General features: G+C 46.9%; 1 protein-coding gene across 1 annotated transcript in view; it reads left to right on the top strand.

The window, feature by feature from the left end:
• ERN2 (endoplasmic reticulum to nucleus signaling 2) overlaps positions 1 to 12,493 on the top strand; it is a 60,027-nt gene extending 47,534 nt beyond the window's left edge. Inside the window, exons 15-22 of the mRNA XM_063934758.1 lie at positions 5,665 to 5,854; positions 6,598 to 6,697; positions 7,306 to 7,505; positions 7,627 to 7,774; positions 7,865 to 7,992; positions 9,770 to 9,893; positions 10,103 to 10,170; positions 11,489 to 12,493. Coding sequence (XP_063790828.1) covers positions 5,665 to 5,854; positions 6,598 to 6,697; positions 7,306 to 7,505; positions 7,627 to 7,774; positions 7,865 to 7,992; positions 9,770 to 9,893; positions 10,103 to 10,170; positions 11,489 to 11,671 — 1,141 coding nt within the window. The 3' untranslated portion in view covers positions 11,672 to 12,493. The remainder of the gene's footprint in view (positions 1 to 5,664; positions 5,855 to 6,597; positions 6,698 to 7,305; positions 7,506 to 7,626; positions 7,775 to 7,864; positions 7,993 to 9,769; positions 9,894 to 10,102; positions 10,171 to 11,488) is intronic.
• The last annotated feature ends 2,520 nt before the right edge of the window (positions 12,494 to 15,013 follow it).

The raw sequence follows: 15,013 nt of genomic DNA, 5'->3' as shown, positions 1-15,013 counted from the left end.
GTTAAGAGTATTCAGTACATGATTGTGGCTATTAAAGATGTTTTACATATTTCTAAAGTGCCTGCTGTTCCTGATACAAGGGTTTGTTTGTATAAGGGAAAGAAACCTGAGGTGACGTTTCCCCCCTCTCATGAACTGAACGTTCTTTGTGAAAAAGCTTGGGAATCGCCTGATAAAAGGTGGCAGATTCCCAAGAGAATTTTTATGGCATATCCTTTCCCCTCTGACGACAGGGAAAAGTGGGAGTCATCTCCCAGTGTGGACAAGGCTCTGTCCCGGCTGTCCAAGAAGGTGGTGCTTCCGTCTCCCCAGAGCCGGCCCTAACCAATATGATGCCCTAGGCAAGATTTTGGCTGGTGCCCCCTAGCACCACCGCTAGTTCCGCCTCTAACCCTGCACCCCTTTCCCAGCACCATCACCCCCCACCCATCGCAGTCCTTTTTTTTGCTTTCCTAACCCCCTGTAATTTAAATAAGAACAATAAGTACATTCGACGCACAGCCCAAAAAAAGGTATGTGTTTTTGCTGTGTTTTGCAGGCAATTCAAATTATGCCTCACAGTAGTGCAACTTTATTCACAATTTATCATACAATAGTGTCCCTTATTCACATTACATCACACAGTAGTACCAATTTACCTTATATACGTTACTCCTCACAGTAGTGCCCCTCATTCACATAACTTCATACTGAATTGCTCCTTATTCACATTACACCACACCATATTGCTCTTTATTCACATTAGACCACACGGTAGTGCCCTTTCTATACGTTACGCCACACAGTAGAGCACCTTATACACATAATGCCACACATTGGTAATGCATTTATACACATAATACCACACAGTAATGCCCCTTACACATACTGTATGACACACATTATTAATGTCCTTATAAACAAAATGCACCTTACACATTATGCCAACCCTTATTAATGCCCTTATACACATAATGTCCCTTACACATATGCCGCACATTGTTAATGCCCTTATACACATAATGACACACATAGTGCTCCTTACACATATGTTACACATTATTAATGCCCTTATACACATATAGTTCCTGGCGTGAGTCAACTGGCAGCTCTGCTATCGTCGGGTGCCTATTTTTTATGAAAATGCATCTTATTTGCATTGCTATGTGGCTAGGATGCACAAGCAGCTTCTGCTGATTAAAATGATATGCGGTACTGTGTGCGACTGTGGCTGTATCTGCATACGAAATGCTACACACAGAATATAGGCATGCCGCATATCATTTTAATCAGCTAAAGCTGCTTGTGCCCCTGGGCATACCAGATGCCCTAGGCAATTGCCTAGTTTGCCTATGCCTAGGGCCGGCTCTGCGTCTCCCGACACTGCTGCCCTCAAGGATCCTGCGGATCGTAAGCAGGAAACGACATTAAAGGCCATTTATGTCACTACGGGTGCACTCCTCAGCCCTGCTGTGGCGTCTGCTTGGGTGAGTAGTGCTATTGCTAAGTGGGCTGATAATTTGGCATCTGACATGGATACCCTGGATTGGGATAACATTCTTTTGACTCACGCTTATATCAGGGACGCTGCAGCTTACCTAAAGGATGCCGTGAGGGATATTGGCCTCTTGGGATCAAGGGCCAATGCCATGGCAGTCTCGGCCAGGAGAGCGCTGTGGATTCATCAATGGAATGCTGATGCCGACTCCAAGAAAGCTTTGGAAGCTCTCCCTTATAAAGGTAGTGTCTTGTTTGGTGACGGCCTCGCTGACCTGGTGTCTACCGCTACAGCGGGTAAGTCATCTTTTCTTCCTTATGTTCCAGCACAACAGAAAAAGGCACCCCATTATCAGATGTAGTCCTTTCGGCCTAATAAATACAAAAAAGGAAGAGGCTCGTCCTTCCTTGCTTCAAAAGGCAGAGGAAGGGGAAAAAGGTAGCCTGCTGTGTCAAGCTCCCAGGACCAAAAGTCCTCCCCGGCCTCTGCCAAGTCCACCGCATGACGCTGGGGCTCCCCTACGGGAGTCCGTGCCGGTGGGGGCGCGTCTCCGACTCTTCAGTCAGGTCTGGTTTCACTCGGGCCTAGATCCTTGGGTGTTAAACATAGTGTCCCAAGGGTACAAACTGGAGTTTCAGGAGGTGCCCCCCTCCACCGATTTTTCAAGTCAGCCTTGCCAGTTTCTATCCCAGAAAGGGAGGTAGTGAATGCTGCGATACAAAAGCTGTGTCTCCAGAGTGTCATTGTCCCGGTACCCCCATCCCAACGGGGAGAAGGGTTTTATTCGAGCCTCTTTGTCGTGCCAAAGCCGGACAGCTCGGTCAGACCGATCCTGAACTTAAAATCCCTCAATCTGTATTTAAAAACTTTCAAGTTCAAGATGGAATCTCTTCGAGCAGTGATCTCCAGTATAGAAGGGGGGGATTTTATGGCGTCAGTCGACATAAAAGATGCCTACTTGCACGTCCCGATATATCCTCCACATCAGGCTTTCCTGAGATTTGCGGTGCAGGATTATCATTACCAATTTCAGACGTTGCCGTTTGGGCTTTCCACGGCTCCGAGGGTCTTCACCAAAGTGATGGCGGAAATGATGGTACTCCTACGCAAGCAGGGTGTCACAATTATCCCGTACTTGGACGATCTCCTGATAAAGGCGAGATCGAAGGAGCTGTTGCTAAGAAATGTGGAACTCTCCCTGACGGTTCTGCAACATCATGGTTGGATTCTAAATTTGCCAAATTCTCAGTTGATTCCGACAAATCGGCTGCCTTTCTTGGGCATGATCCTGGACACGGAACTGCAGAGAGTGTTTCTTCCGGTGGAAAAAGCTCTGGAAATCCAATGCATGGACAAGGAGATTCTGAAACCGGCAAGAGTGTCGATTCATCAATGCACTCAAGTGCTAGGGAAGATGGTTGCGGCTTACGAAGCCATTACGTTTGGCAGGTTTCATGCTCGGTTGTTTCAGTGGGACCTGCTGGACAAATGGTCCGGGTCTCACCTACACATGCACCGGAAAATAAGTCTATCTTCCAGGACCAGATTTTCTCTCCTGTGGTGGCTGTAAAGTTCTCACCTTCTAGAGGGACACAGGTTCAGGATCTAGGATTGGGTCCTGCTGACCACGGATGCAAGTCTCTGAGGCTGGGGGGCAGTCACACAAGGAAGAAGTTTCCAGGGTAAATGGTCAAGCCAGGAAACTTGTCTCCACATAAACGTTCTGGAGTTAAGAGACATTTACAACGGCCTTCTGCAAGCGGAACACCTTCTTCGAGGTCTACCTGTCCTGATTCAGTCGGACAACGTAACAGCGGTGGCGTACGTAAACCGCCAGGGCAGAACAAAGAGCAGAGCGGCGATGGCGGAGGCCACAAGAGTTCTCCGCTGGGCGGAAAAACACGTGAGCGCTCTGTCAGCAGTCTTCCTTCGGGGCGTGGACAACTGGGAAGCAGACTTCCTCAGCAGACACGATCTCCATCCAGGAGAGTGGGCTCTTCTTCCAGAGGTATTTGCAGAAGTGACAAGGCGTTGGGGAATTCCTCAAATAGACATGATGGCGTTTCGCCTCAACAAGAAGCTTCCGAGGTATTGTTCCAGGTCAAGGGACCCCCAAGCCAGTGCAGTGGATGCCCTGGTGACTCCGTGGGTGTTTCAGTCCGTATGTGTTCCCTCCACTTTCTCTCATTCCAAAAGTGCTGAGGATCATAAGACGAACAATGGTTCTGGCAGTACTCGTCGTTCCAGATTGGCCACGGAGGGCCTGGTATCCGGATCTTCAGGAATTGCTCATTGAAGATCCTTGGCCACTTCCTCTCAGAGAGGACCCGTTACTGCAGGGGCCATGCGTATTTCAAGACTTACCGCGGCTGCGTTTGACGGCGTGGAGGTTGAACGCCAAATCCTAGCTCGAAAAGGTATTCCCGGGGAAGTCATCCCCACTCTCCTTAAGGCTAGAAAGGAGGTCACGGCGAAGCATTATCACCGTATTTGGAGAAAATGTGTGTCGTGGTGTGAAGCCAAGAAAGCTCCTACGGAGGAGTTTCAGATTTCGGCTTTATCTATTTTCTTTCAAAAAGAATTGGCCACCCTTCCTGAAGTTTAGACTTTCGTGAAGGGAGTGCTGCATATCCATCCTCCGTTTGTGCCACCCGTGGCACCGTGGGATCTTGACGTGGTGTTACAATTTCTTATGTCTCACTGGTTTGAACCTTTGCGAAAAGTTGAGTTGAAATATCTCACTTGGAAAGTGGTCATGCTTTTGGCCTTAGCGTCCGCCAGACGGGTGTCGGAATTGGCGGCTTTGTCTCACAAGAGCCCATATGTGATTTTCCATGTGGATAGAGTGGAATTGAGGACTCGTCAACAATTTCTGCCGAAGGTGGTGTCTTCGTTTCACATAAATCAACCTATTGTGGTGCCTGTGGCTACGGATGCCGTGACGGTGCCAAAATCTCTCGATGTCATGAGAGCTTTGAAAATTGATGTCGCCAGAACGGCTCTTGTTAGGAAAACGGAGGCTCTGTTTGTTCTGTACGCTTCCAACAAAATTGGAAATCCTGGTTCCAAGCAAACTATTGCATGCTGGATTTGTAATACGATTCAGCACACTCATTCTACGGCCGGATTGCCGTTGCCGAAGTCAGTGAAGGCCCATTCTACCAGGAAGGTGGGCTCATCTTGGGCGGCTGCCCGAGGGGTCTCGGCACTTCAACTTTGCCGAGCAGCTACGTGGTCGGGTTCAAACACTTTTGCTAAGTTCTACTAGTTTGATACCCTGGCTGATGAGGACCTTATGTTTGCTCAATCGGTGCTGCAGAGTCGTCCGCACTCTCCCGCCCGGTCTGGAGCTTTGGTATAGACCGCATGGTCCTTTTGGAGTCCCCAGCATCCTCTAGGACGTAAGAGAAAATAGAATTTTAATTCCTACCGGTAAATCCTTTTCTCCTAGTCCGTAGAGGATGCTGGGCGCCCATCCCAGTGCGGATTGTTACTTGCAGTTGTATTGTTAGTTGTTGTTTTCGGTTACACGAAGGTTTTGTATCGGTTATGTTCAGCTTGTTGCTGTTTTTCGTTCATACTATATCTGGTATTCCTGCTAATCCAGTTGTACGGTGTGTTTGTGGTGTGAGCTGGTATGTATCTCACCCTAAGTGTAACAAAAATCCTTTTCTTCGAAATGTCCGTCTCCCTGGGCACAGTTCCTGTAACTGAGGTCTGGAGGAGGGGCATAGAGGGAGGAGCCAGTTCACACCCATTCAAAGTCGTATAGTGTGCCCATGTCTCCTGCGGATCCCGTCTATACCCCCATGGTCCTTTTGGAGTCCCCAGCATCCTCTAGGGACTAGGAGAAAAGGATTTACTGGTAGGTATTAAAATCCTATAATTTTTTTTTATTTTTTTTTTATTTATTTTTCACATTTTTCCTCCCAGAATTCCGTACAGTTACAGCCACCCCAGAAATATGTCCCAATATTCAATCTTCTTGTTCCCTTGAGTTAAGCGGTGAAGGACAGAAAATATATTATACAAGCTTTGGCGCAGTTACAAAACTACGGATGTTTTCATTTAGAGTTATCACATTTTTTTTTTTTTTTTTTTGCATAACTGCACTTGGGTGTAAAATGCCCCCACTTTATGGTGGGTCATTTGTTAATTAAACATGTTGTGGGGTTCCTGTTGTACAGGGGTAGATTTGACGGCCGCTCAGTGGCTGTGAAGAGGATCCTTCCAGAGAGCTTCACCCTGGCGGATCGAGAGGTCCAGTTACTGCGGGAGTCTGATGAGCACCCGAACGTGATCCGCTATTACTGTACAGAGACCGACAGGCTATTCTATTACATCGCCCTGGAGTTGTGCACAGCCACCTTACAAGAGGTGAGAGAGGCTGACCGATACGGAGAGAAGTGACTGCATAGAGCAGAGGTGATGGTTTGTAGGAGGCACTTGTATGGGGAACCGCATCTTGTACAATAGAGGGTACACCCTGTATATCTGCTTACCATGGATGTAGTATAGAAATGTTATGTACTATACTATCTGAAACCAGGCAAGTACATTGTTGTAGTAAAACAAGGGTTTGTATAGCAAAGCAATGGGCAAAAGAAACTGATGTATAGCAGCTTATAGTGGGTTGCACCTGCTGTCTGCTCACAGTGGATGTTGCAGTCTTGTGGGATGAACCCATGGTCGGCTTATCACGTCAATTAACTGGGAATCTTTGATATCACCAAGACATTAATAATCATGAGTTCAGCCAATGAATTTGCTAGCCGGAGTGATGTCACTAGTTCCCAGTGAATTGATAGGCTGTGATCTAAAATGGATGCTTTTTTATGGTTTGTAGGAGACTGTTTCGCTTTAAACTGGAGAATTGCACATTCATTGTTTCATAATGTGTATAATATCTTTTGATATTGGCAGACATAAAGTATATTTAATAGTTGTAATATATATGCATAGCAGGAGGGTTTGTTTATCCATCTCTCCTCCATTCCTCCTCCGTTCTTCGGTCATAAAACGTTATGGAAGATAACTGGAATAAAAATGACTGTGTTCATATGGTGTATAATAATATAAGTGATTTTAACCATATATCTCGTTTCCCTTACCCCCCACAGTATGTGGAGAATCCTAGCTTCCCTTCCACCGGCCTAGATCATGTGACCCTCCTCTATCAGGCCATGTCTGGACTTTCCCATTTGCACTCTCTCAGCATCGGTGAGGACGGTGGGCCAGCACTGGGGCGGCACTCTCTTTGGGGTTTACTCTTTGGCTAGGCTAATCTATACATTGGTCTGTTCTCCAAGATGTTTGTTTGCCATTAACTCATGCATGTTGTGCAGTTTGAAAAGGTTACACAGTCTCCTGAAATTATCGCCAAAAGGACCCATCACTTACAATCAATCGAGGCAGCCATTTTGCTCGCAGGACAAATATTTAGCTTGCCAATTTGCTAGCTCATAGAACCTGAGGCGTGAGGCTGATCCGTTTCGTGAGACAATATCTCAATAATGTGGCTAGTACATGGAGAAAGGACAGAATGAATATTGACAGTCCTGCACACAAAATGGCTGGCTTTTACTCTTACTCTATATAGGTGATGGATCCACTTACCAAATTCTCTTGCTGAATTTATTTTTACGTATTTCATGTTGAGCCCTTTGAACAAACCTAAGCCATCAAACTATATTTGGACTTGTATAATAGCTTCCAAACATAGGACCTTTACTGGTAGAGAATTGACATAATTTTGCCATTACAATGTTCTCTGCTCAGTCCTGTTGGCCGTGCAGTACGGAGTACAGTGTTTGTGTTCCCCGTCACAGTGCACAGAGACTTGAAGCCGTGTAACATCCTCATCTCCCTGCCAAACGCCCAGGGCAGACAGAGAGCTGTGATTTCAGACTTTGGACTCTGCAAAAAGCTGAGAGTGGGGAGGAACAGTTTCAGCCTGCGCTCCGGAATCCCCGGCACTGAGGGCTGGATCGCCCCGGAGGTCCTGCGTGATGGAAGAACGCAAAACCCTGTGAGTGACCTTTATGTGGGAGAAACTGTTCTAGGATAGGACTCCTGAATGAGATGTTATTAGAAGAGGGTGGTTAAATAAGCGAGGCCATGCTAGACACAAGATGTCCTCTTTCTCTCAGACATCTGCAGTGGATATCTTCTCCGCCGGCTGCGTATTCTACTATGTGCTGACAAGAGGACAGCACCCGTTTGGTGACAGCCTGAGGAGACAAGGAAATATACTGACTGGGTCGTACAACCTTCCACAGCTACAGGAGGAGACGCATGGTAAGATGCATGGAAATATCTGAACATTGTGTGTTCCAGAAGGTAAACCTGACTAATAAGTATGACTGATATTCTGCACGTTGCCCATAGAGAATGTGGTGGCACGGAACCTGATTGAGCGGATGATCAGCAGTGACCCACAGCTTCGACCTTCAGCGCCTTGCGTCCTTAGGCACCCGTTCTTCTGGGCCCGTGAAAAGCAGCTGCAGTTTTTCCAGGTAAGAGTTGTCTGTTGTTGTGCTGACTTGTAGATCATTAGTCACCTGGAACAGCACCCTACAGCCAGTAGCGCTACTCAGGGGCAGATCCAGAACAAAATGACTGGGAGGGAACCATAACAGGGGAAGAGGAGGAGTGGTTATTTGTGTGCACACTCCTGGAAAAGTTGGCGCGGTCTTGCAACACGGGTGTGGCCTCAAAGGGAATGCAGTATCTGTATGACGGAGAGAGGATGATGCCTTGGAGAGGCAGATGCTGATGGGGAAGATAATGATGGACGGGAGAGGCAGAGGGTGACTGGGAGAGATCGTGGGAGACGGGGAGGCAGTTGGTGATAGGGAGAGATAGTGGGAGATGGAGAGGCAGTGGACAACACCAGGGAATGGGTGACAGTGGGAGGCAGTGGATGACACCAGGGAATGGTAGAGGGGGAGGAAGTGGGTGACGTAGAGTATGATGGAGAGAGGGTGATGGGGAGATAGTGACGCAAGGGTGAGGTATAGGGTGGGGTTGGGTCTAAAATGCTGGCATTTGGGATGCTGGCGGTCAGAATACCGATTGCGGTATTCCGCTGTTTACAATCCCAACAGGGGTGGGGTAAGCATGCTACATCTTAACCCTAACCATCCCTTATTGCAGCCTAAACCAACCCTCCCAGGTGGTGCCTAACCCTAACCCTCCCTTACTGTAGCCTAAACCTCACACTCCCCTAGCAGCCTAATCCTATACATCCCCACACACCCACCCGACTTACCTCTCTGGTGCACCCGGCAGTCCCTCGATCAGGATCCTGGGATGCCAACGGCGGCACTGTGATCTTATTCGGGTTTTCGACGTGGGTATTTTGGCACCTGGGATACCGACCTGATCCCTTGGGGTGAGGCAGTGGGAGTCAGTTGTGATGGTGATAGGCCGGCGTGATAAGGAAATAGTGGGTGAATGGGGAGGCAATATATGGCAGCTGGGGGCAGTTTGGGAGATCAGTGCTGCAGCAGCATGTGCTGGGCTGGGGCCAAAGGTTGCTGTGCTGCCGCTGACAGGCAAGGGATGTGGGTAATTAGAATCTGCTCCTACCCCTCTCTCGTTGCCTCTGCTCCCAAACTGCCACTTTCCTATGTGCTCCCCTCTCTCTGCCCCTTGTCAGCTTCCCTGCACTCACAGCCTGGGACCCGGTGTCCCTGCCTCACTCTATGCAGCGAGTATAGCGGGGTGGGTCCGGTGATGTCACTGAGGCTTGAGGGTACAGGGAGGGAGAGGACTGACTGCAGCAGTAGCAGCATCTGTATGCTCAGTCCTCCTTGCTCTTTGTGCATGGCGCTGCTTATAAGGAGGGGGGGGGGGGGGTGCGGACTCATGCTCTCCCAACAAGCCTAGGTCTGGTTAAAGAGTACCTGCTCCCCCCACCACCCGATCTCTGCAACTGTTATTAAATAAAATAATTTTAAAAGATTCACTAAAAGACAGGGGGGAGGGGGGGAAGGGGAGAGAATGTGCCTTGGTGCCCCCCTTCTCACCTGAATCTGCCACTGACGGATCCAAGGAACGCTTGGTGCCCCCCTTCCCTCCTGAATCCGCCACTCTGAGCATCCAAGGAACGCTTCGGGCTGGCACCCTGCTGCCAGCGGAGCTGCCTGAAGCATCTTTAGGACGCTAGGGCAGAGCTCAGTTTACCAGATCCGGAGGCCCCGCCCTCTGATGTCACATGTATATGAGGAAGGGCCGGCGTGTTACAGTGCTTAATGATTAATAGTATGTGTTTGTGGGTGTCCTTTTCAGGATGTCAGTGATCGCATTGAGAAGGAGCCTCAGGATAGTCCTCTGATCATTAACCTTGAGAAAGACGCTCGTTCTGTAGTTCGAGTCAACTGGAGATTGCACATATCTGTGCCATTGCAGACAGGTATGAAGCAAAAACCCTCCTCCCACTTTCTTAAAGGCATTTATTTTTCTTCTCGCCCAGGCCAGGAAATGTTCCAAGTAGATTTCTTTAGATACTTCTTCATTTCAGAAATAGAATTTAGCCTAGTAATACACAAAAATATATATAAAGGGCGGAGTTTTAATTGTTATTTATTGAAGAAGTTTAGCTTTCCGCTTTCTGATTTACAGACCTTAGGAAGTTCCGCTCTTATCGAGGAAATTCTGCGCGAGATCTTCTCCGAGCTATGAGGAACAAGGTAGGTTACACCGCAGCCACTTGTAAATTCCTCTCTGCCACTGTGAGTTAATAAGCTCTAATAAAATGTTTTACATTTGTGCAATGAAGACACAAAACAATCTGTACTATTTATTTGCTAATTTAGTTGGTAAGAATGTAAAAATTTAAGTTCAAATTTTTATAATGAATTTTACAAAAAACATTTCAGCTTGAGAATTTATGGTTAGGACAAAAATGTAATATGCATTTAATGGGAATAATGTGAACCTAGTGTGAGATTTATTATGTAATGCTGGAAGGTGTGTGCCTAGCACAGAGTCATTAGAGAGTTTGCAGGGAGGTCTCCTTCCCTCACAGCTCTCACTGGCTGCCTGTTAGACACAGCCTCACTTTTCCCCTAGCCAGTTCTGGCTTCCACTCGCAGTGCACCCCCTCCTGTTATCCCTAGGCAGAGATGAGCAAGAAAGATAGGGTGAGAGGGAGTGAGGGATAGGGGACAGATGAGAGGGGGACACCTGCCAATGCTCCCCTGGCCCCTCTTCCTCGTGCAGTTGCAACACTCTCCTCCCCACCACCTCCTTCCTCTGCCAACTGAGGGGGGCAAAAATCAGAGGGAGATGGGGGGCTTGAGGCTGAAGAGAGATGGGGGGGCTTGAGGCTGAAGAGAGATGGGGGGGCTTGAGGCTGGAGAGAACATTGAGAGATCGGACTGGAGAGACGGATGGGTTGAGGCTATATGGCAGCAACAATAGCTAGCCAGCCAGTGAATGACTAGTATAAGGATATTGGAAACCACCAAAAACAGTAATTATTTTACATACAATGGGGCAGATGTATTAACCTGGAGAAGGCATAAGGAAGTGATAAACCAGTGATAAATGCAAGGTGATAAACACATCACCCAATCAGCTCCCATATGTAAATTAACAGGAGCTGATTGGCTGGTGCATTATCACCTTGCACTTAACACTGCTTTATCACTGGTTTATCACTTCCTTATGCCTTCTCCAGGTTAATACATCTGCCCCAATATTTCTTAAAAGATGCATTCCAATTTTAAACAAAACAAGTTGCTTGTATGTTGATACTCTCCTATCCTGTGTATGTCTTTCCTTCACTGATCATTATGTATTTCATCACGGAACACAATACTACAAAGTAAATAATGTGACGCAAGGAACGTTACTACTTTCCAAAATAATATCACTGCTCACAAACTAGGATATTTTTTGCATATGGAGACTATGCTTATTATATTTAATGGTTTATGATGTTCCTCCCTCTGTGTATTGGCGTGCCCAGAAAAATGGCTCCTTTTGTTTATTGTGTCCCTACAGAAGCATCATTACCACGAGCTACCGCCTGAGGTCCAGGAGACACTGGGCTCCATCCCGGATGATTTTGTGTCCTACTTTACCTCAAGATTTCCACTTCTACTCCTTCATACACACCAGGCTCTGGCACCGTGCGCTCATGAAAGACCTTTCCACTCCTATTATCACTGGGAGTCCATTGGCTGAGACCCTCGGCCTACTCCTGCCTTCCCTGCACTACTAGAAGGACCTGTGGCCGAGCCAGACTGGATGCTCATAGCATTGGCAATGGACATAAGCGCAGTCGTTTCAGTCTGTCACTTGAGTGATTCTCCTGTTTTTTATTCTGTAAATTGCACTGCCTCAGATATTTGCACAGTACATTTGTTTTTTAATCACTGTATTTTTATTTCAGCAACTTTAAGGCCTTTGTGTCTGTCTGAAATCTGTAGAAAGGCCTCTCAAGATGTTTTATCAGAGACGGATATTTCCGTATTATATTTGAGCATTTACATAAACTGTTTTTTAATAACAAACGTAAAGCAGAATAAGGAAGATGTTGCTATGGTAACCTGCCATCCAATCCATCCTTTCGACGGCCATTTTGCAATTCCAGCTTTGCCGTTTGTCTTCATACAATACTATGAAGGAAAACACCTACAGAGTTTTTATTTTCCTAAATTTTAAAGGAAAAAATATTGTTTTGTTTAAAAAAGAAGAAAAAAAAAAAAAAAGACAATCTTGTTTTTCTAAAAGGATATATTTATTTTTTACCTGGTTGGGGATAATTACTGTACATAACTATTATTCTTTTAAAGGATAAATAAACTGCATTAAATGTGCCAATATCATTTTGAATTGCTTTGTCTTTTGAGATTTTAAATGTAATATCAAGTAATAATTGAAAATATTGCATTTGATTTTAATGGCATCTTGCGTTACTCAAAGGTTCAAGTAACACTTTTGTAATGTTCCAGCTACCCATTAAAATCTGGCTAGTCAGATTAAACTGCGCAAATCTGGAAACCATTCACTGTATGAACTGTGGTGTTACTAACATTTTGCACAGTTGACAGAGGCTCTAAATGCACAATATCTTGTTACATTAGCTCTTATTCTTAAGAACTTTGTTTTGTGTAGAAATAACAAGAGTTATGGTGGATTTACCATGGCTAACGCTGTTTCTTCGAGGTCCACAGTATCCACAGGATTTACAATAGGTTGCAGATGGCGTCAGATGATCGGGCACCAAACGGTTAAACTTTTGGGCTCCCAGCATGCCTCGGTCCAGCCTCCCTATAACCCCGCCTCCTGGTCCAGGGAGTTCAGTTTGTCACAAAGCCCAAGGCAGGAGCAGGATTAGAGCGAGAAGTAAGACCTATTCAGGCGAGAAAATACACACACTTCCATACCGGAAGGTAGGAAGGGATTAGTAAGTGTAAAGATTCTCAGATCGGGAGCGTCAGGGTGGGTTTCCTGTGGATACTGTGGACCTCGGAGAAACAGAGTTAACCATGGTAAGTCTACGATAACTCTTGTTTTCTCCTTCAGGGTCCACAGTAGATCTACAGGATTTACAATGGGAATCGATGTCCCAAAGCAGCATTCAGGGTAGGGGACGCTCCCGATTAGGCAGGAGAATCCTACGCCCAAACGTAGTATTCTGAGAGGCAGAGGTATCAAAAACATAATGTCTGACAAACGTATTTATGGATGACCATGTTGCTGCCTTACAGAGTTGCTCAGTTGAGACACAGCGATGGACTGCCCCTGAAGGACCAACTGAACGGGTAGAATAAGCAGAGATATTATGCGGGATAGGGAGATCGGCTTGAGAGTAAGCTTCTGAGGTAGTCATCCGAAGCCATCTAGCCAATGTTTGCTTATTGGCAGGCCATCCTCTCTTGTGGAATCCATATAGGACAAAGAGAGTGTCTGTTCTTCTGATGGCACTGGTACGATTCACGTAGATCCTTAGGGCCTAATTCAGACCTGATCGGTGCTGTGCGTTTTCGCACAGCAGCCGATCAGGTCTGAACTGCGCGTGCGCCGGCGCATGCCAGACAGTCGACGACCATCTCAGCCCTGTCAATCAGACAGAGGCGTTTGCTGAGCGGGAGGGGGCGTGCCAGCGGCGTTTGGCCGTCATTTTAGGGGCGCGGTCCGGGCAACGCAGGCGTGGTCGGACCGTGCGGGGGCGGGCCACGGCGGCTGCATGGCGTCACACGCAGCTGCTGCAACCCTCACAGCGACGGGTAGCTCATTGCCAGCGCGCAGGAGCTGCGCTGGTGGGGAGCTACTCTTCAAGTACAAAAGCATCGCCACCATACGATGCTTTTGTACTTGTGTGACAGGGCAGGGCCTGACATGCGGGGCGGACTAGCCCTGTGCTGGGCGTCCCCCCGCATGTCAGGGAAGTTGATCATAGATGTGCTAATTGAAAGGGTGGAATGACTATTTCTTCATTAAGATCGAATTTTGAGACCACCTTAGGAAGATATCCAGATTTGGTTAGGAGAATCGCTCTGTCTGGATGGAATACCAGAAATGGAGGGCTACACGACAGTGCCCCTAAATCTGATACTCTTCTAGCTGAAGCAATTGCCAGTAGAAAGAGAACTTTTAGCTGTCAACCATTTGAGTTCCACCCGATGCAAGGGTTTAAATGGGGCATCTTGAAGCGCTCTGAGAACCAGTCCTAAGGAACTGTTGGAGGTACAAATGGAGGCTGAATGTAAAGCATTCCCTGGAAAAATGTGTGAACATCCTGTAGATTTGCAATTTTCCTTTGGTACCGTATGGTTAATGTTGACACCTTCAGGGAAGTTAGGTGGAGACCTCTGTCCATTCCAGCTTGAATGAACGCTAAGACTCTTGAATCGCTGAAGGAACTTGGGTTATTTTTTTTCTGGCAGAGCACTATTGTAAATAAGCATTCCAGATTCGGTAATAGATGTGAGCTGAGGATGGTTTCCTTGCTTTATGAATCTTTTGAATTATCACTTGCGAAAAGGCTTTTAGGATGGATGTTTCAAGTGCCATGCCTTCAAAGACAGCTGATCCAGGTGTGCATAGAGACAGGGACCCTGAATCATTAGATCTGGTTGTTGAGGCAGTAGGAACGGAGTGTCCTCGGATAGTCTCTGCAGATCCGTGTACCAATTTTGTCTGGGACACGCTGGAGCTGTTAATACCACGGTGCCCCATTCCTGGTTGAATTTTCAAGTTACCCTGGGCAACAGGGAGATTGGTGGGAAGTCATATGACGGATTAAATTTCCATCTCACTGACAGTGAATCCATGAAGATTGTTCTTGACCCGTATACTGGTACCTTTTTGTTATGACGTGAAGCCTTAAAGTCCACTTCCGGCAGTCCCCATTTGTTTACAAGAATCTGAAAGACTTCTGGGTGCAAGGCCCATTCGCCTGCATGAATGTTGTGCCGCCTGAGGAAGTCCGCTTACCAGTTTAATACTCCGGGTATGAATACTGCAGACATGGCTGGATGATGAATTTCTGCCCACTTTAACATGCAGCTTACCTCCCTC

This window comes from Pseudophryne corroboree, chromosome 7, assembly GCF_028390025.1.
Source record: "Pseudophryne corroboree isolate aPseCor3 chromosome 7, aPseCor3.hap2, whole genome shotgun sequence".
In the NCBI taxonomy this organism is placed as follows: Eukaryota; Metazoa; Chordata; class Amphibia; order Anura; family Myobatrachidae; genus Pseudophryne; species Pseudophryne corroboree.
This window is presented reverse-complemented; position numbering and strand designations above follow the sequence as displayed.